The sequence below is a fragment of the Toxoplasma gondii genome, chromosome VI (genome assembly GCF_000006565.2).
Source record: "Toxoplasma gondii ME49 chromosome VI, whole genome shotgun sequence".
In the NCBI taxonomy this organism is placed as follows: Eukaryota; Apicomplexa; class Conoidasida; order Eucoccidiorida; family Sarcocystidae; genus Toxoplasma; species Toxoplasma gondii.
In genome coordinates, this window is record NC_031473.1 from 3,088,051 (window position 1) to 3,107,645 (window position 19,595).

General features: G+C 50.0%; 2 protein-coding genes across 2 annotated transcripts; one reads left to right on the plus strand and one right to left on the minus strand.

Moving 5' to 3' along the window:
- On the plus strand, positions 1–8,502 carry TGME49_244190 (hypothetical protein). The gene is made up of 2 exons (XM_018780705.1): positions 1–5,033; positions 5,625–8,502. Exons 1-2 carry the CDS (start codon positions 4,908–4,910, stop codon positions 7,401–7,403), a joined length of 1,905 nt encoding a protein of 634 aa, XP_018637541.1. The 5' UTR covers positions 1–4,907; the 3' UTR covers positions 7,404–8,502.
- A 441-nt stretch (positions 8,503–8,943) lies between these two features.
- On the minus strand, positions 8,944–18,338 carry TGME49_244200 (2-oxoglutarate dehydrogenase e1 component, mitochondrial precursor, putative). The gene is made up of 11 exons (XM_002366868.2): positions 15,502–18,338; positions 15,184–15,285; positions 14,478–14,544; positions 13,743–13,939; positions 13,174–13,339; positions 12,540–12,686; positions 11,793–11,956; positions 11,451–11,614; positions 10,887–11,011; positions 10,491–10,619; positions 8,944–10,137 (listed from the first exon to the last, which is right to left on the minus strand). Exons 1-11 carry the CDS (start codon positions 17,356–17,358, stop codon positions 9,905–9,907), a joined length of 3,351 nt encoding a protein of 1,116 aa, XP_002366909.1. The 5' UTR covers positions 17,359–18,338; the 3' UTR covers positions 8,944–9,904.
- Positions 18,339–19,595: the final 1,257 nt, after the last annotated feature.

Sequence of the window (19,595 nt, forward strand, 5' to 3'; positions counted from 1 at the left end):
CTTTCAGGTATTATCGCCTCGCTCGTTCTCATCTCTTCCAAACTTCTTCTGTCTTTCTGAACTTCCTCCCCTCGAACGTTCTGTCCTCCCTCCGGACCACGTCGCGCCCGGAGTGTGGTGTCCGTATCCGACGGGGGCTTTTTGAGTCTCGCGCTAAAACTGTGGGTTTTCTGAGTTTCTTCATGTAAAAACGCCACAGAACGAGTCACTGAGTTGGTTCTTTCTACAGTTGTCGTGCCTTCCAATATCTGGCAGCCAACACACTTTTTGCCGCAGGAAAGGGTCGCGCGAGGCTCACACGTTGCGCTCGTTCGACGGCGCGGGCGAGCTGAGGAATTTCTGTGGAGCTTTCTTGAGTTTTCTGTTCACTGTGTGTCGCTTTCGCGTTCTCCAGAAAAACTCCAGGAGACAGAACACAAAAGAAGAGCAGTGCTTCTTTCAGTTCCCTCCGCAAAAACACACACACAAACGCGCGGTGGCCCTACAGCTCGACGGCGGCTGCGGCTGCGGCTTCTCCTGGAGACTCAATCTCCTCGTCACTTTCTAGACGAAAGCTCGAGCTGCTGTTTTCTACGAGTCCAGCCGTCAGTGAGAAAAGCGGCGTTGCTCAGGCTTCTTTCTACGAAAGCGTGGAGAAGGGCGGAAGCAACTGTCGGTGAAATCCCTGCGTGTCTTGCTCCGCACTTCACACAGCGCCTTCCTGGATAGCTCTGCCTTTCTGTAGAAGAACAACGCCGTTCACCAGAGCTTCCTAAAGTTATCTGCTTGGTCAGGTTGCCCGTGAACTCTTTTTCTCAAACTCCGCCTCTGCCTAGCTGCTGCACAAGGTGGATAACAAGAGCGGAACAACCTGCTGGATCGCGAAAAAGGGCAAGGGACGACCGCAGGGGTCCATCTGCATGAAACGCAAATCGAATGAGACACTGCGGTTCCGAGGGTCGTGAGTAAGACTCTATTGAACTCCAGTTCTTGTGAGGGCAGGCAACCCAGTTCTTTGCGACCGCTGGTCACCGCCAGCTCACTGCAGTGCAGGAGACAGTTCAATGTGGTGGATTTCAGTTCCTGCGACGAGCAGGTTCCGTGAATGCATGCGTATTTGCACTTTCACGTGCATGCAAAGGTGCATAGAAACTGAGGATGGTGTATGAGGGACGAACGACGTGAGGTTTCAACGTGGAGCAACACTGAAAGGAATGCTGCAGAGACAACGGAGGCTCTGTGTCGCCAACAAGAAACGGGAGGTCGTGCGTCTTCCATTCGTAAAGTGGTTGAGCTGTAAATGCGAGTTAAAATGGAATGTATAGTCTCGCTTCTATGCTGCAGTGGAGACACAGTCTCCTCCAAGACGATCCAGAGTTCAAAACGGCCTCGGCCTCTTCGTCTGCGTCGCTGCTCCACAAACTCAGGTGTTAATGTGAAGGTGTGAACCTTGCATGCTTGCATGTTTCGTTCGTGGTGTATACAGAAATATGTGCACTGTAAGCTTAAATGTTTGTAAGCGTATGTGTTCATGTGGTTATACATATATATATATATATGTAAATGTCTTGCATAGATGTATCTGTGTGCTTGTGTTGCGTGCATGTATGTATCTGAGTAAGTATATGTGTATGTATGTTTATATGTGCTTGTGTATACGTGCCTATATATGCATGTGTGTGTGCAGATGTGCGCGCACTGTTGTTCTGTCTGCATGCGAGGGTAGTCTGTGTCTTTATTTGCTGTGTTTTGATGTGTGAGGCGAAAAGGGGAAGGGAGGTCTCGATGTCGAGCGTGACAGATGGTGCTTTGTAACAAAGTTCTTTACAGAGGCGCTGGCAGCTCGCACCTCTCAGGCTTTCGAACAGACATGCATGCATCGTACACGTCAATTCGTTTGTAGGTGGAGAAGCAGGTGTTTCCACTTCTGTGTCCATTTGAACTCCGTCAGCGCGTCCTGGGTGGATAAGGAGGCTGAGAGACGGATAAAGCAGCAGGGCAGGGAGAAAAGAGAATTGGCTTCTTTGTTCCAAATATCCAAGATCAATGATAAGACCTCGAGACGTAAATCCAGTGTTTTGTCTGGCCGTCCAAATTGACTTTCTCGTTCACTTTCTGAAGGAGCTTGCTTGGTGTGCGAGCTTCTGTGGCCGCTGTCCACGTTCCAGTGTCGGTACACCTGGTCACTCACACGCACCTCCGGTGTACGTGCAGATCGGAGAGCCAAACGGAGACTTTCGTGTTTTGGGTGGCTTTCGTTTCTCACAGTTCTGAGGGAAAACCAACGTGCGTTTTCAGTCTCCGCCCTTCTCGCTGCAACGTCGCAACGCAGAGTGTACATACACCTTGCTCAAGCCTGTGAGTAGTGCCTGTCTCTCGGGTGGAGGGTCTCTCGTCTTGGTTCGCTGAGAGATCCTCGCGACGGTTTTCCGGTTTTTCGTAGTGCGTTCCTCCAGGAGTCTGTTCAGCGTGCTTTTTTTTTTGATCTTGTGTTGTAAGCAGAACTGAAAGTACATTTCCTCCCTCAGGTTTGATACACCTTGTGCACAGCAAGCTATACATGCAAACATATAGTTATATATACTTTTGTGTGTATATTCCTACGTTTGGATCCAAAACTGTGGGGCATGCATGAACAACCTTGTGCATTTGAGTATGTGTGTGTACATACAAGACGAGCGAGCTGGTGGCGCAAGCAGTTTTCACCATCTGTAGAGTGAAGGCATGTTCTTGTGTACACGCTGGAGGTCACTGGTGCGGTGGTTTCTCGACAACGAGGAAGAAGAGTTGCTCTCGCGAAGAAGGTAAATGCAACACGCGTCCGTACACCTGAGAGGTGCCATACCCGAGTTCGGAAAGGGGCTGTCAACGCACATGGATATGCGTAGATTCAGCAAGAGACTCACTACGGAAGAGAGAGAATTTGGGCGCCGAGACGAAGAAGTTCTATTGGAAGAGTTTTTTGGCTGGGATGATTTTTCGATCGAAGACGGCTGTGCCTTTCGTCTGCGAATTTCATTTTATAAAAACGTGAATCAGCGTGTCCACTGGGGAGGCATGTGAATGGACAGGTTTTCTTCTGAGGCCGAGAAGAGAGCCGATTCTGTCTAGTTGAGTCGAGGAACGAGCGGAGAAAACGCTGGAAAGAGGCACGCGCCCGGATGTACAGACACCTGAAGGTTATGTGTGACCGCCAGACAACGCTTACATGTTTGAAAACATTTGTATTTGCGTGAATGTGTGTGCATGTTTCTTCGATTAACAAGCATCTGGACTAGTACGCTCGTATTTATGTGCATCAATTTCCAGGTTCTTGTGAGACAAACGAGAGACCACGGGCCTCTGGTCGCGTTCGTCTCCCAGGGTGGAAGCGCATGTTCAGTCTGGCAGTCCCCTTTTGTCGCATGCGACTCGGACGCATGTGTCTTCTTCGTGACTTCAAGATCGCACAGACGCGCCGGATACTTTCACCTGTGACCACCGACATCCATACACGAAACGTATGTCTTCTGCGTGCATATACATGCAAGAACGTGTATGTACATGCGTATGCATTTGTGTGTGTATGCATGCATGTGTATGGGAGAGTAGGAAGCCAGGCGGTGTGTGACTGGGGGGCACCTGTGTGTAGGCTCGTTTGACTCCGTGCTTCTTCTCCCTTCCTCATTCTTGGGCGAGGAATGGCTCACGGTTTTTTCCGGTGACAGGGCTCGTTTCTCTGCAAGAGGCTGAAACGAGGAAGCCGCTTGCACCTGAATTTTCACGTGTATTTCCCAGAAGTGTGGACGGGATCCTCCTTGTTTTCTCGGCACCGAAGAGTCTTTGATGCCGGGCGGGTGCTTGACAGACCTGCCGGCGATTACAGGAAAGTCGACGTGTCTCTGTTTTTTAGAGTTCCTCTTGCACAGGCGAACGTTAGGCTAACCTTTGGCTCTCTCCTTCCACCGCGGTCGTTTTGTTGTGGTCGTGGAAAGAGAAACGCGAGACCAACGATTCATCGCGGAGGGTGCAACAGAAGAGTCGACTCGGGAGGCGGGAGGTGTACATACACTGCATTTCTCGAGGCCAAATATTTCTCGTGAAATCCATTGTTCCACTTTTGGAGTCTGAAGGGTGTACCTTTCGTGGTCAAGCCCCCCTCTGTTTCGCATTTCGCGAAAGGTCTGAGACAATCCGTGGGGAGGGAAAGGATTTTTGTGTCTAGTTTTCCTCGTCTCCAATCCCTTTTTCTGTTGGGGTCGGGAGAGAAGAAGAGCACAATAGGGTGCTCCCTTAAACAGTGAATGAAGACCGCAGATCTGTCGCGCATACTCAGATGTGAACCGCCATCTGTCTACAAATCCTCATTTGCCCGATATCCTCTCTATATACACGTAGCTGTGCATACTTTGAATCGAACATTACCTATATGCGCGTATGTGTACATGTCTGCATATTTGTGTGAAAGCGTTTTGAGGACGAACGGTAGTGACCCTGTCGTTTGCAGTCACCCTCTCCGTCTGGTTCCTTCCTCTCGCTGAAGGCGCTTCGAGAAGGAGCGTTTCTCGCGTGAGGTCGGGGACTGTGGGGTAACATACTTTCTGGAAAAAGTTCCAGTTTTTTTCGCGTTCGACCACGGACTTCTGTGGGAGACGGGGAGGCGAGCGACGACTGACAACAGTGGTCTACCTGATTCCTCTTCCCAGTTGGGACGGAGACGTTCCTCGAGGCCTACAACCGCGCCCTCCGTGACTCGGAGAGAAGAAACGTGTGAAGCTTCTCCAGAGAAGCTTGCTCTTCGAAGCACACAGAAAGGAGAACGAGACGAGGAGGAGAGGATAGAGAAGATACAGAAGAGAACGAGAAGAAGATACAGCAGAAGAGGAGACGAAGAGAAGGAGGATACGAGAGAGAGGAAGACAAGACGAAACCCAGCTTGGAGCGAGAAGATGGAGCTTGTTGTCGGGAAGCGAACTGCGAGAAAGTCGAAGATGGCAGCAGCGACGACGATCTCGGGAGGGGTGGCGAATCGCTCTGCCTGTCCAAAAGACGTTGCCCTGACGCATAGAGAACAAGTAAGGATTTGGGCTTCCTGTAGAGTCCCATATCATCGCATGGAGTTCTGTGGATGGTCAGGAACATGTGCGTCGAGGACTGGTGCAGCTTTTGAGTTCTTTCGCCGTGTAGCCGCGTTACTGGCGCCTGCTGCTTCTACGTTGTCTGTCTTCTCTCTCTTCCCTTCTGTCGAGTTTTTCGTGTGTTCACCTAGGTGCAGAACGAAGTTCAATTCGTGGTGTTGCATCAACGAGACAAAACGCTGCAGAACCTGCTCACACACTCATTTTTCTACATCTAGGCGTGTGCCTTCTATGCTTTTTGTGAAAAAAGAGACGTTTTGAAGGTTCTCCAATCTCCGAGCCTTCTCATCTTTACCTTCTGAGAATTCGAGCGCTCTCGCCTCCCCTCATAACTGTTCCATGTCTCTCATGCCCGCAAGCCACACGGGTTCTTGGTGCATTCAATTTCAGTCAAGTCCTTTTAGTTTGAATAATACCGAATCACAGTGTCCACCACCATCCAAACCGTTCTCCATCCGAATAAGATGCTGAAGTTTTAGAACTCTAATCCTTTGAGTTGGTCGCTCTCCCTTGTTTTATTCTCTGCAGTCTCTCTGCTCCCTCCGCCCGCCGTCCCCCGTGACAGCTGCGTCTTCGCAGCATTCTCTCCACTCGACATCCACCGAAGCCTCTTCAGATCCTCCGAGCCAGCGTCGGAGACGCGGAGACGCGAGGCAACGCAAGGCTGAGACTTCCAGAGAGGAGCCACTGGGGACCCACCTCCCCTCAGACGAGACGCGTTTGGGGAAGGACAAGAAGAAGGAGAAGAGAGAGGAGGAGCAGAGACAGGGAGAGAGACAGCTGGCAATCGAGGCATGTGGGGTCGGAGGCGCGCCGACTCCAGAGCCTCACAGAGCCAAGAGAAGAGAGCAGAAGGGAGAGAAAAGGGGGAAGAAGGCGAGAGACACTGCAGCGAAGAGAAAAGAGAGAGAAGCGTTCGCGTCGTGCTCTCTGGAGGCGAAGGAGGTATCTGTGTCGACACACTCGCAAGCTATTCTCGCTGTCTCTGAGGGCGGGTCTTCTCGTGGGGGTTTGATCGCTTCGGACGTCTCTGCCGGCTCGAGGGCGCCGCTCCTGCCTTCTGTCTCCTTTGTCTCCCGCAGGTCTTGTGAGGCTGCGAAAGTGTCTTTGGCAGCAAGAAACGAGTGCGTGCAGCCTTGCAACAAAGCAGAGACAAACGGAGACAGTCCGTATCGAGTGGCAGGAGACACGCCCTTTTTGCGTTTGTTGGCTCTGCTCCAGAAACCTGCGTCTTCAAACGGTGTGGGAAGAGCCGCTTCACAGGCCTCACCGGGTGTATGTACAGCGCAGACGGCTTCGGACGCCGATCGCGGAGTTGCTCGCGAGGCGGGAGGAACAATGAGTCAGACGCAGGTCCCACTGCATGCAAGGAAACTGTGCGAAAGGGACGACATGACGACGGAGGAAAGACACCGAGAACAGGGAAGAAGTCTGCTTGCACTTCTCAAGCGACAAGGAGACAGGATTTCTTATGCGCGTGACCAGTCTTCGAGTCTCAGTTCTTGTTCTTCTGATTCACAGTCTTCTTCTCTCTCGTCCGTTCTCTCTCCTTCGTCTTCTTTCCCGTCGTCTTCGCCTTCGTTCCTTTGTTCTGTCTCTTCATCTGCTCAAAGTCCAGCAGAGGCATCTACGACAAGAAAGGAGACAAGTCAAGGGCGGCGAGGCAGGAGGACTGGCAAGAAAGTTAACCAAGACGGCGGGGAACCGACATGTCAGAAAGTCTATTCCGACGGTTCTTCCACGAAGCCTGTGTCGAAGAGGAATGGTGGTCGTTTCCCCGTGTCTCCGATCAACAGCACGGCCTCTGCTGCTACTCCTCTTTCTTTCTGTTCTTCCTCTGCGTCTTCTGTTTTTTTCTCTTCTTGTCGGCCGAAGGGGAGGACGGAGGATGGAGAATTACCGTTCCAGTTTTCAAGTGAGAAAAGTGACAAGGCACTTTCGCCTCTTCCTCCACAGACTTCAACGAAGCTCTCACCCCACGAGGTTCGTCAAGACACTCTCGCTGCTTCGTCGCTCTCCGTCTCCTCGTCCTCTCGCTTTTCCCCCCTCGCTCCTTCTTCTTCGTCTTCTTCGTTCTCTTCGTCTTTTTCCTCTTCTGCTTTCGCTCTGTCGCCGTTGGGCTTGAAGGGAACGTTCGCGCTCCCGGCCTTCATGCGATCCCCAGATCCGTCGAAAGTTCGTATGCCATGTGCGTTTTTGAGTCGAGCTGGAAGGCAGTCCGAGAGGGGAAGCAGAGAGAGGGTCGGAGCGAGCGGCGACGGCCCAGAAGAGCCTGTGAGCCAAAGAATGGCCTTCGCACTCGCGTGAAGGAAGAAGAAGGAGTGGGAGAAGGAGAGTTCAGCAGGCAGGGAGGGAAAGGATGCAAGAGAAAGAGAAAATTAGAGACGAGCTGAGAGGAGGAGGAGGAAGAAGAAAAGTCGAGGTACAAGAGAGGACATCAAGGAGGAAAAGAGAGGAAACACACAGAAGGAGTAGTAGAAACGTCTGGAGGAGAGGAAAGCAAAGCAGAGCGAAACCGACAGAGAGAAGAAGTCAAGGCCGAAGAGAGAAGAAAAGATGACAGAGGAGCGACGAAGACAGAGAGGAAACGAGAAGTTGAAGGAGAGACGAGAAAAGAGAGGAGACCCCAGAAGAAGAGAGAAGATGGGAGAATACGAGTGGAGATCGAAGAAAGAAAAGGACGTACTGATGAAGGGAAACGAACACAAAGGAGAGAGAGGATGAAAGAGAGAAGTGAGAGGAGAATGGAAAGACCGAGGCTCAAGCGAAGGTTGGGGAGAGAGACAAGGAAATAGAAGAAACAGCACGACCGAGCTATAAGAAGAGACATTTTGAGAAACACTGAAGACGACAGACAGAGACGTGAGAGCGCAGAACCGAACAAGCAGCAAAGAACATGCATTTCGCCTCAGACACGCTCATGAGAAGGCTGCTCTCTCACATACGCACGCATATATATATATATATATATATATATGTCTGTATTTAAACATTCATGTAGAAAAATACATGTATGTACGTATATGTGGGCGTGATTTGTTCTTCGTGATTGCATGTTCAAATATGTCTGGCGCAAGTCTGGGGTCCGGCGTCGCGGAGACGAGGCATTTCCGATTTTTCGAAATGGTATTTTTCGCTGAAGAAGTGCCTAGACACCCTCGCGCCTGCACCCTCTGTCTTCGACCGTCATTTTTCTTCTGTCGCTGGGCCGTGTGCTGCGTTCTTCCACTTTTTACGTTCTCCCCTTCTGAAGATGCCAGCTTTTTTGAGGACTGTGCGCCTTCGACCTCGGGATTCACGGATTTCCAGGAAAAAGTAAAAAACAATGCCGGAAGCTGTTGTGGCTTGCAGCACCCCAAATCCCCATCCTACTGCTTCTTCTGTCAGTAGATGTTGAACGCTAGCGAATGCACAGAATGCTTCTGAAGTAGACCGACGCACCAGAGACATTTCGGAGTGATTTTCTCGGGCACAATGGTCACTGCAACGACAAGACGACAAATGGTCTCTGTTGATGGAGAACCGCAATTTGTCACCCCTCGAAAGCACAATTGCCTCGCAAGTAAAGGAAAACCATGTAGGCTGTAAAGAGAAACTGAGGCTTCTTCATAAATCATGCAAATGACAGCCATCAGATATAAACCAACTATATATATATATATAAGTAGTTAGATTGATCTACAGCGATAGATGTGTATCTGACGGACATACGGATCCGAACAGAGAAAGCGGAAAAAAAACAATTCTTGAGTTCCCGTGACTTCAGACAAAGGGAGTGGGGGAAAACATTCCAGGGGAATGTCTTTATCTTTCGTTGAAGCTTGCCGTTTCCTGTGTGTCGTGAGGCCCTCACATCCTCCACATATCGCAATCTACTGTGTATATAAACATGTGCTTATCTGACCGTGGATCTACAAATGCATCAACATATATAACGCATACGTACCTAGATATATATTAACGCGTATATGAGCATATGTGTCTTATTAACCATATCTACAAATATAAAGATATATATATATATATATATATATGAATTTGGATATATCTGTAGGGAATTATGTGTGAGTCGCCGTATCTACAAAACTCGCGGCTTCTGCCTATCATGAAGCAGGACTGTTTCGTTTTTTCCAGAATGCATGCGACTTTCGCGACGCGCAGTTTCCCCGTTGCTTCGGTCGAAAAATTTTTGAAGAGTGGTCGCGTTGAAACGAGCAATTCGATTTTTTGACGACATCCACACGGGGAGACGCGCCGAGTCCATTTTTCGTCGCCCTCAGACGTCGCGAGAAAGACGTCTGTCTTCAGCTCCAAACATCCAGAGATTAATCTCTGGGAAGGAGAATTGCGCAGACGTCAAAGGCGAACTCGCAGAGTGAAAAGAACGCTGCGAGAAGCTTCAGAGTCGCCCCGAAACGCGCATGCAGTCAAAAAAAATCGAAACGGTCCCCCAGCTCCTGAGAGGGGCAACATGAAAAACGAGACACATTCAGCGGTACTGCACAGCTCCCCAAAACTCATATCTCCTGGAGACTCCCAGACCAGAGAGAGCTGTGGACGACACTGGGCACACATACTGCATGCCCATACATGCCTATTTGTATACGATACACATGCTCACCTACGTAAATATGCATATACTTAGGTTCACAAAAATGTATCGATTTCCATACGAATATCTTTACATATGTACACTGATTTATTTGCAGCTGTTAGTTTGTGATACGCATTCACCTACATACAAATACACCCATATATATATATATATATATATATGTTTGTATATTTGCACATGCGTACATCTGTTTTTATTTGTTTTCTTGTTTGTGCAAATATTTTTCCAAGTACGAGTGAGTGGTGCGGTTGATGTCGAGGGCGTCTTGCAGGAGTTGCGCTAGCTCTTGGTCGTGGAGTTTCTTGTCGCCGACAGCAGTCGCCGCGCAAACGTCTCGGCCAGCGTAGATTGGAGACCGAATGCCGTTCGGGAAATTCAGGTGTCGCAGCGAAGATTCAATGCGTTTGGATGTGTAGAACCAAGCACCTGTTTGAACAAAATCCGAAAGGAGCGCCTTGGCATGAACAAGAGAGACAAGCGCGCAAAATCACGAATCGCCGGCCAAGGACAAAGAGGAACCATGGCGGAGAGACAAAGACACACCGAAACAACGACAACTTACCGCCTGTGTGAGTCAGAAAGACACTGTCCTCCAAATCCACTATACATCTAGCGATTTCAAAACATAAATATACGTATGTGAATGAATGTATGTTTGTAAATACATATATATACATATATATATATGTATATATATACATATTATGTGGATGAATAAGCCAGGCTGTCTTAGTCTTTTCTCTCTGAAGTGTCTCCTCTTCGTATCCCTTTTCTCTCACCTTGGTTCATGGGCTCTTCTTGCGCCCAGACGACAGACTTGAGATTCGGGAAGCGCTTCAGGTCCTCAATGAAAAGATCAAAGGGGAAGGGAGACAGCTGCTCCATGCGCGCAATGGCGATCTTGTCGCCTGGCAGGCAACAAAGCGAAGAAAACGAAGAAACACTCGCAAAAGAGCCAGGCAAGTGCGACATTTACAGTGGAGAAAGAGACACAAGCAGGCGAGGGAGCAACCACCACAGAGAAACACAGAAAAGGAGGGACACAGAGAAAGAGAGCAAATGAGAGAAAGAGGGAGAGAGAAAAAATATAGAACGAGAGAAGGGAGAGCTGCAGAGAGAGACGCTGGGAGAGGAAAAGAAAAAGACAGGAAGAAAAGGAAAGAAAAAAGACGAACCATCTCCGTTTTCGTCGCCGTTCTTCATCTTGTCTTTGCCAGCAATGAGGTCGTAGTAGACCTGACCACTGCACGCAATTAGGCGCGTGACCTTCTCGGGTTCGGCAGTCTTGTCGGGGATGTATCTATGAAAAAAACAAAAAACAAACAAAAAAACAGAAACAGAAATGGATTCCCGGTTCAAAGTTAAAAAGAACAGGTCCAAAAAACGGAGAGTAAGTGCTTCGATGCAGGCATCGTTGTGTGGCCTGCTGCGGCCATATTATGTGTTTATATGCAACTACAAATATTCAAATTATACACACACATAAATATAAGATATATTTATATATACATATATCTAAACTGTAAACCCTGAATATATATATATATATATATACATTTGATTAATATATAAATATATTTATAACTATACCTCCAGCATCGTATATATTGACAGGAACATTCACAAATGCATGGTGAAAGATATGTATACGAATATTCATATATATATATATATATATATATATGTAGACATGTAGATGTATATTTATCCTGCAAGGAAGAGCGGGAGAGGGGCGTTACCTTCTGAAGCGAGTGCCCTCGTTGAGTTGGTTCAGCGTGCACATGGCCGCCCGCATTTTCAGCATGCGCTTGGGAGAGAAGATGATCAGAGGCTTTCGGAATTCGCGATGAACCTGTCGACGCAGCGCGTGGAAGGTGTTTGCCGGTGTGCTCGGCATGATCACCTGAGAAACGAGCAACGCTGAAACGCAGAAAATAAGACCGCGCACAGAGAACAGGCGAGCGGCAACGCGAGGGACACAGCCATAGCGAGGAAGAGAAAAGACAGCCGCGAGACAGAGAGCAAGATGGAGAGACACAGGAACGCACAGACAAGTCGAGAGAACACAAAGAATGACGCACCTGGAGATTGTGTTGCTGAATGATGCTGGACTTCTCCAGTTCCCAGTTTTCATGGTGAATGACGTCCTCGCGGTCGTCGCAAAGTTGAAGAATTCTCTCGATGCGTCCGGACGAATGTTCCGGGCCTTGTCCGTCGTAGCCGTGCGGGAGCATGACCACAATGCCTGAGGAAACGGGGAATCCAGGCCTTTTGCCGTCGGAGCTTTCTCGCGTTTGCCACACAACATGCTTCACATATGTCATGTCTTTTCCGCATTTCTCGCGATCGACCTCTCCAGTTCTCCTTCCAGGCCAACGGAGACTCCATCGAACCAGGCACGAGCAACGAGAAAAGAAACGCACTCGCAGTCCGCTTTCTGAATCTCCAGAGCTCCTGCACCGCTCAAACGGCCATCGGCAAATCTACGCCAACGCAGTTGCTCCAGTGTTGAAGAAACCCAGGCATGCAAATATAAACAAATATATCAAGATGTACACAAATGTACACGTGTACCTGTATCTGTATACATTTAGTCATAGACACAGTTGCATACACAAAAATAGAGTCGTCCTTGGCTGCACTAGACAGCTCTAGACATCAGTACGCACTAGGCGTATACATACACACATAAATATATATCTATATATCTATATATGCCGATTAAAATGCACAAATATATCTATATCTATCTATATTTATATATCTGTGCGGGTATGAGAGTAGAATTTGGGGAGCGGGAATGCAGCGCGGATATGTTGTGGGTTTACCGGTTTGCTTGTTCCACTTGACTTCACCGCTGGCGATGAACTGATCGATGATGATTTGTGCGCCGTTCGCAAAGTCCCCGAACTGCGCCTCCCAAATGCACAGAGAGTCAGGATGTTCGAGCGAGTAGCCGAGTTCGTAGCCCATCGCTGCAGAAAATGTTCACGGAGAAATGCCCGAAAAAGTAGAACACACGCGCTGCGCGTCTCCAGGAGCAAATCTACAAAACACTGCATTCTTCACTCTTCTGCACCGAGTCCTACGAATTCACATACATATACAAATATGTACATGTTTGTAACAGAGAACAACCGCCTCCATAGGTGCATATTCATATATATATACACACACGAATGCCATACACGGCATGTACACACGTATATACATATATATATATATATATGTATACATCTATGTGCAGACACATTTACAGACGTATGCATATATCAATGTATATATATAATGTATATATATATATATATATATATGAACAGAGAGAAAGACATCTACCACGACTGACATGTATACAAATAAACGTATACATGTGTGTGTGACTAAAAAGCAGTGGGCAGGTAAACGCGTTTTTTATGAGAGTATGCGTGTGGAGAGAAGAGGCAGGCGGGATGGTGATCTGACCAGCATATTCGGAGAGCGGCGAGTTGACGGTTTGAATTTTATGGGGGAAGCCGTAGCACTTCAACGAGTCAAAGATCGAGTAAGGCTCGAAGGTCGTTTGATCGTGCAGCACAGCGTGGCGGTGAGAAAAAGTACCTCGCTGCACATCTTGGCCAGCGATGCGGACCTGAGGAAGTTGAAAGCGAAGAACGCCCCTCGCATGCAGAGCCAGTTGAAGAACTGCATCTGGACTCCGTTCACAGAAAGAACGAGTCAGGAACGCGAAAGCGGCGGAGTCTCCCCGCCCCCGTCTTCTTGCCCGCGAAGCGCCACCCGCAAAATTCCACTCTTTGACTTCCACTCAAGCAGACGAACAGACACGGGGAAAAGAAGCAGGGACGCAAGAAGGAAGAGAGAAGAACTCGTTCTCTGACAGGAGAATCTAAGTGTCTCTACGCCTGTGCAGCGACGAAGTCGACAGACCGACCTGGAGAGATCTCCGGACCGGGGAAAGAAGTGGAGCGGCAAAGAGAGACAAAACAAGCGACCAGCGACGGGGAACATTGGCTGCTTCCTCTCGGCGTTCTTACGTGGAATCCATCAGAGAGAAGGGTGGCGTAGCAGAGGTTCTCAGCAGTTCCGAAATCAATTAAATTCTCGTCTGGTGCAGCCTGGATTGCATTCAAGCGCTCTTTGTAAATCTTCCCCACAGTCGGATGCACGTTGAAGTCGGGCGGAAGTGTGAAAATCTTCGTTCCAAGCTCGCGTAGACGATCCAACGGTACACCTGAAAAAATGCTCACACGGAGCCGAGGAGACAGGCGCTAAAATCGACAAGTACGAGCATGCAAATGCACCGCGACTCACACATGCATTCGTACACATGCGTATGATGTTCACGGATTTCCACGTTGACATATATGCGCAGGTGCCTTTGACGATGTCTGTGTATACATGCGCATGCAGAGAATAGAAAAGAACTGGTTGCAGTTTTGAAAAAACGCGAGCGCCATCGGGCTCTTGAACAACTGGTTTGCTGAGGTTCGAACTCGGAAAAACGGGGAGTTCACGGTCGCAGAAACGTAATAAGACAGGCCACAGCAGAGACTGAAGAAGAACGACGACGAGCCGTTTCATTCACTCCTGAAAGGGAGCGCGCCACAGACTATGAGGAATCTGTTCGCGACAAGAGTGGGCAAGGCGCAAAAACTCGCCGCACAACGCTTGAGGCAAGCACCGCCAGAGTTGCAGAACCGGAAAACTCACGATTGACGAGTCGATTTACTTCAGTGCCAAGAAAGCGAACGCTGACAGAGTCTCCTCACCTGTAAGCTGCGGCGCGGCAGGGACGTCTGGGCGAACGAGATGCTTCCATTGAGGCGAGTACTCGTACTGAGAGAGAACGAGGAAGAGACAAGTGATTTTTACGGCAAGCGAATGAGAGAAGTATGCAACGCGTGGAGAGATACTCGAAAGAAGCGCGTCGCAAGATACAAAAGAGAACTGGAGGGGAAAACGTAACCCTGCAAAACTATTCACCTCTAATCTATACGTTTGAATACACAGATATATGTAGATGCCATGTAAGCATAGAGAGATGTGAAACTCAGTATCTCCTCTCCCATACATACACGTGATCTATGCGTATGTGTACAAGCATATCCATACATACATACATGCATATATATATATACATATATATGCATATACATATATATATATATATATATATACATATATATATGCATATGGAGGGCAAAGGACGTTTATGTAAGACCTTCGCGATATCGTGTACAAGACTGTGTGTGCATTGTCAAATTCAGAACAGGCCCTCGAACTCACACGACATAATATATGTATCTTTATTTGTAGATTCATCCAGGACTAGGGAGAAGAAATGGGTGGAAACGTAGGGAAGAAATGCGAGGCAACCTGATGGAGGGGGAGGAAGCGAAGAGGACCGCGAGTGGCACAAAAGGGAGGCCGACGAGAAAGAGCGGAGCCAGAGAGAAGACAGACACTGAGACGCACCTGCTGGCTTGGGAGGAAGTCTCTGCACTTTTCGTACTCGGCATTGTAAAATGCCAAGATGTTCTGTTTCAGCTGTTGCAGATCTGCTTCGGTGACAACTCCCTGCGATGCACAATACAGCGGAGCGCAACAGTTTCCTTCAGGGTCATTGTCTTTCGCCGCTCTTTCCTGTCTCCCCCGGTCACCCGCTTCTCCCTTCTTCCTCTTCGCTCCGTCCCTCCTCCGCGGCGAGTCCCCCCCCCCTCTCTTCTTGCTCTGCTTTTCTCGTCCGTCTCTCTCGCTCTCTCCCTCCCCTTCTCTCTCTCTGGCTTCCCGTACCTCATTGAGGAGGCGTTCAGAGTAGATGTCGAAGACGCTTTTCTTTTTCGAGATCAAGTTGTACATGCGCGGCTGAGTGAACTTGGGCATGTCCAGTTCGTTGTGGCCGAGCCGTCTGTATCCAATCAGGTCGATGAATACATCTCCCTTGAATCTCTGTCGGTACTCGAGGGCCAGTTCGCTGACGAAGGTCACAGCCTCTGGGTCGTCTGCATTAACGTGGAACACTGGGGCGTCCAGTGCCTTCGCGATGTCTGTGCAGTAGCGTCCGCTGCTCGAGTCGACCGGATTGGTGGTGAAGCCGATTTGGTTGTTCACGACGATATGAATCGTTCCACCGACGCGGTAGTTCGGGAGCTGCGACATCTGGAGAGTCTCGTAGACGACGCCCTGGCCTGCGACCGACGCGTCGCCGTGGAGAATCACAGGCAATACCTTCGTCGAGTCTTCGTCTTCGGAGTAGTACTGCTGCGCGCGCGCTTGGCCAATCACAAGCGGATCGACCGCCTCCAGATGCGACGGATTCGCGAGGACGCCCATGTGTATGTACCGCTGAGCGTCGGCGTCGAAGTGATCGAACTCGACCCCCAAGTGATACTTGACGTCTCCCGAGTTCCCCCATTCCGCCGACGAGTAAGAGGTGACGCCCAGGAACTCCGACAGCAGCTGCTGCATCGGCTTGTGCAGAACGTTCACAAGAACATTGAGACGCCCGCGGTGAGGCATCCCGATCACCACACTGTTGACGCCCTCCCGCGCGGCTTTCTTCGTGATGGCTTTCATCGCGACGATCATCGTCTCGCAGCCGTCGAGGCCGAAGCGCTTGCTGGTGCTGAACTTCTGCCCACAGAAGTTCTCGAACATCTGCGAACGCGCCGTCCTCGCAAGGATCTTCTTCTTCATGTCCGTCGTGAAGCCGTACTTGGCAGGCGTCTCGATCCACTGCCGAATGAAGTTGCAGACGTTTCGATCTCCGATGTGCATGTACTCGACCCCAACCGAGCCGCAGTACGCCTCCTCCAGACGCTGAATGATCTGCCGCAGCGGACGCGGCGGGAACTCCGGAGAGAGAAAACCGCACATGCCGTCCACGCGGCAATCGTAGACCTTGTCGAGGTCTGCCTTCGTGAAGCCGTACGCCTCGAAGTCGAGCGTCCCCGCGGGCGTCGGGCCGCGAGACCCAGAAACGAAGGGTGTCTCCTGGGGCAGAGACAGTGGGTTCACAGCGGCGATCTCATGTCCGCGCATTTGATAGCCGCGAACCATCTGAATCAAGCGACTGGTGTCGTGTACACTCTGTTGCGGGGAGACCGGCAGCGACTCCGGAGTCACAAACGACGCACCCGCCGGCAGCGACCCTGGCGCCGAAGAGATGAACGGTGCGCCCCGCGCCGCGCCTCCGACCGCGGTCGTGGAGCCAAGCAGGCCCGAAGAGACACCTGCAGAGGGCGGGAGACAGAAGGAGGCACCTGCGGGCAAATCCTGCAACACGTTCGTGAAGTACGCGTTCCAAGACGCATGCACAGAGCTCGGATCTCGCTGCCAGGCGTTGTACATCTGCTCGACGTACGCAGCACTCGTCCCCGTGAGAAACGACTCGGAGGCGAGAGGCGCGCCGGTCAGAGCTGCCGCGCTCGTCGGGCGCGAGGAGGCGAAGTCGCACGCCAGGAGCCGCGAGGCCCCGCATGCAGAGCGCCGAGAGCTCCCGAGAAGAGACTCCCGCGCCGACACAACGACGGGAGACAGGAGAGACGAGGAAAGAGACAGAGAGGCAGACGGCGAACGACGCGCCGTCGGGTGCGAGAGCGAAGCCCCGCGAGTCCACCGAGAGGTGGAGAACGAGCGCAGGCTCCTCATGGTTGAGAATGGGGAGGAAACACGGAGAGGCCGCACGGCGACTCGCGAGAAAAACAAAGCAGGGGAAGTGAGAAAGGGAACGAAACGATCGGGGAACGGGAAGGGGAGTGAGAAGGCGAGAGAGACACCGTGAGAGAAGATGAACTCTCGTGCCCTTTCGAGTTCAGCACTTTGTGAGGGAGCTGAACGGCCGGAAGAGATGTCTCCCCCGAGGTTTCCTGTTTTTCTTTTCAGGATAGGCGAAAAGAGACACGGTGGAGTCGCAGAGCAGTCGCAGCAGAAGCCGACGAACGCGTTTCCAAGCTCCAGAGGGAAGTGAGTGTTTTTCTCTCGCGCATGCGCACTGAGGCCCGCGAGCTCTCCACGATGCGCTCACTTCACGAAGAGTCCGCTTTTGCTGCTTTATGCGCTCTCCCTGCAGAAACGGCCTTCGTCGCTGGAAAAGTTGATTTGCGTCTGCGTTGTGGAGCAGAAAAAAGGCGACGAAAGCCGGCCACAGAAAGCCAGGAGAAAGTCGAGAGCGTTTGAGGCCTGCGACACACGTCGGTGCAGAGCGAGGAAGGCGCGGCTCGGTTTTTCGCAAACTCGGGCGACAAGAAAGCAAGACGGAGGAAAGGAGAGAAGAAAGAACTCCCAAGTGGAGACAGGAGCGAAAGAAGACAACGAGCCCTGTGAAAGGGCAGGGGAAAAACGAGAAGAATCCGGATTTCCGTTGCAGGACTTCCCCCCATCTGCCCGCTCACGCGCGAGCAGTGAAAGTGCGAGGCATGAAGAGGCAGAAAAAGTTCCGCTCCGAGACCGGGGAGAATTTCTGCGGGTAACGGAAGAGAGAGACGCTACAAGAGTCCCTCGACAAAGCTCGCAGAGAAACCGCCAGTCAAAAGTAGCGGCAAGGCGATGCACACGGAGAAAGCTGTCTAAAAACTCGAACCTCCCGCGATAAAAGAAGTTCAGAGACAGCAGAGACTTTACAGCCCCGACGTAATAACCCCCACAGTTTTCTTCGACTAACAACGCAGACGGAACAGCCTTTTCGGCCCCGCATGCAGCGACCGCAGAAAGAAGAGATATCTGAAACTCGAGATCTGACATGCTTCTCGCCAGACCGGAAGGGTGGCTCGATTCACGACCCTGTGTCCCCCCCCCCTGTTTAACCGGTCAAACAGCAAACAAGAGACCGAGAGAGAAGAAGCCAGGAAGCTTCCAATACTCGATCGCTGTCTCCGTTGTCTCGGGAACAAGCAAAAAGAGAGACGCTCTGCTTCTCCCCTGCACGCGCAACGAGGTGTTCAATGCCTTACAAGTGAAACCAGATACGCAAATATATATATATATATATATATATATATATATATATATGCATAGAAGTGCTATATACATGAATGTATGTGCGTATCGACTATGTGCATGTGAAGTAGCTGTAGAGACGTAGAGACTGCGAAGAATCTTCGTGGGGGCCCACGCTGGTTGTCAAGATCATCCAAGGGAAGCCTAGAGAGGTTTCTGTTTTTACAGCTTTTCTCTGAATTGTCTTTACAACAGGACAGGGAGGGATCTTCCTGAACGCGTCGTCTTTCGAACAAATCAGAACATCCGCGCAGTTTCGCCGTTGTGGTGGATGCCCGCTGAGAACCACCGAGGCTCTTTGCGCCGTGCAGGCGGCATGGAAGAAAACGAGGGAAACGGCGACAAAGAAGAAGCGAAAGAAGAACAGAATAAACCATCCTCTCGTTGGCTTTCATTGCATGTAGAATTGCTTCCAAAATAGCACAAAAAAACCAACGATACACACAGACCCCATTCACAGTCAAGCAGATGGCCCATATACATGCATACATATATATGTATGTATATGGGCCTTAATCATGTGTCTATATATATATATATATATATATGCATTATTTATATGTATTAATAAATGTATATATGTAGATGTGTATTTACAGAGGCTGATGTATATTGGTAAACACATAAATATAATAAGTTAGCATATGGTTATAAATGTGTGTGTTTGGATACATATATACAAGAGATACAGGAGGGTCTGCACATGCTTATCATTGTGTATATTTTATATGTTCATATATGTATATATATGTAGGATTAAACAGACAGACAACGGAGATAACAGGATAGAAAGGCAACGTCACTAAATGTCGGAGAGTCCCGAAGGAACCATATCAGGAAGGAGCTCTCGCACTGGAAGGAAAAAGGAGAGTCACTGGAGCATCAAAAGC

Coding starts and splice junctions, on each gene's coding strand:
- TGME49_244190 (XM_018780705.1), top strand. CDS start 4,908: ATGGAGCTTGTTGTCGGGAAGCGAACTGCGAGAAAGTCGAAGATGGCA. Junction 5,034..5,624: donor CCCTGACGCATAGAGAACAA/GTAAGGATTTGG, acceptor TATTCTCTGCAG/TCTCTCTGCTCCCTCCGCCC.
- TGME49_244200 (XM_002366868.2), bottom strand. CDS start 17,358: ATGAGGAGCCTGCGCTCGTTCTCCACCTCTCGGTGGACTCGCGGGGCT. Junction 11,012..11,450: donor GAGGGCACTCGCTTCAGAAG/GTAACGCCCCTC, acceptor TTTTTTTCATAG/ATACATCCCCGACAAGACTG. Junction 10,620..10,886: donor CGGCGACGAAAACGGAGATG/GTTCGTCTTTTT, acceptor GTTGCCTGCCAG/GCGACAAGATCGCCATTGCG.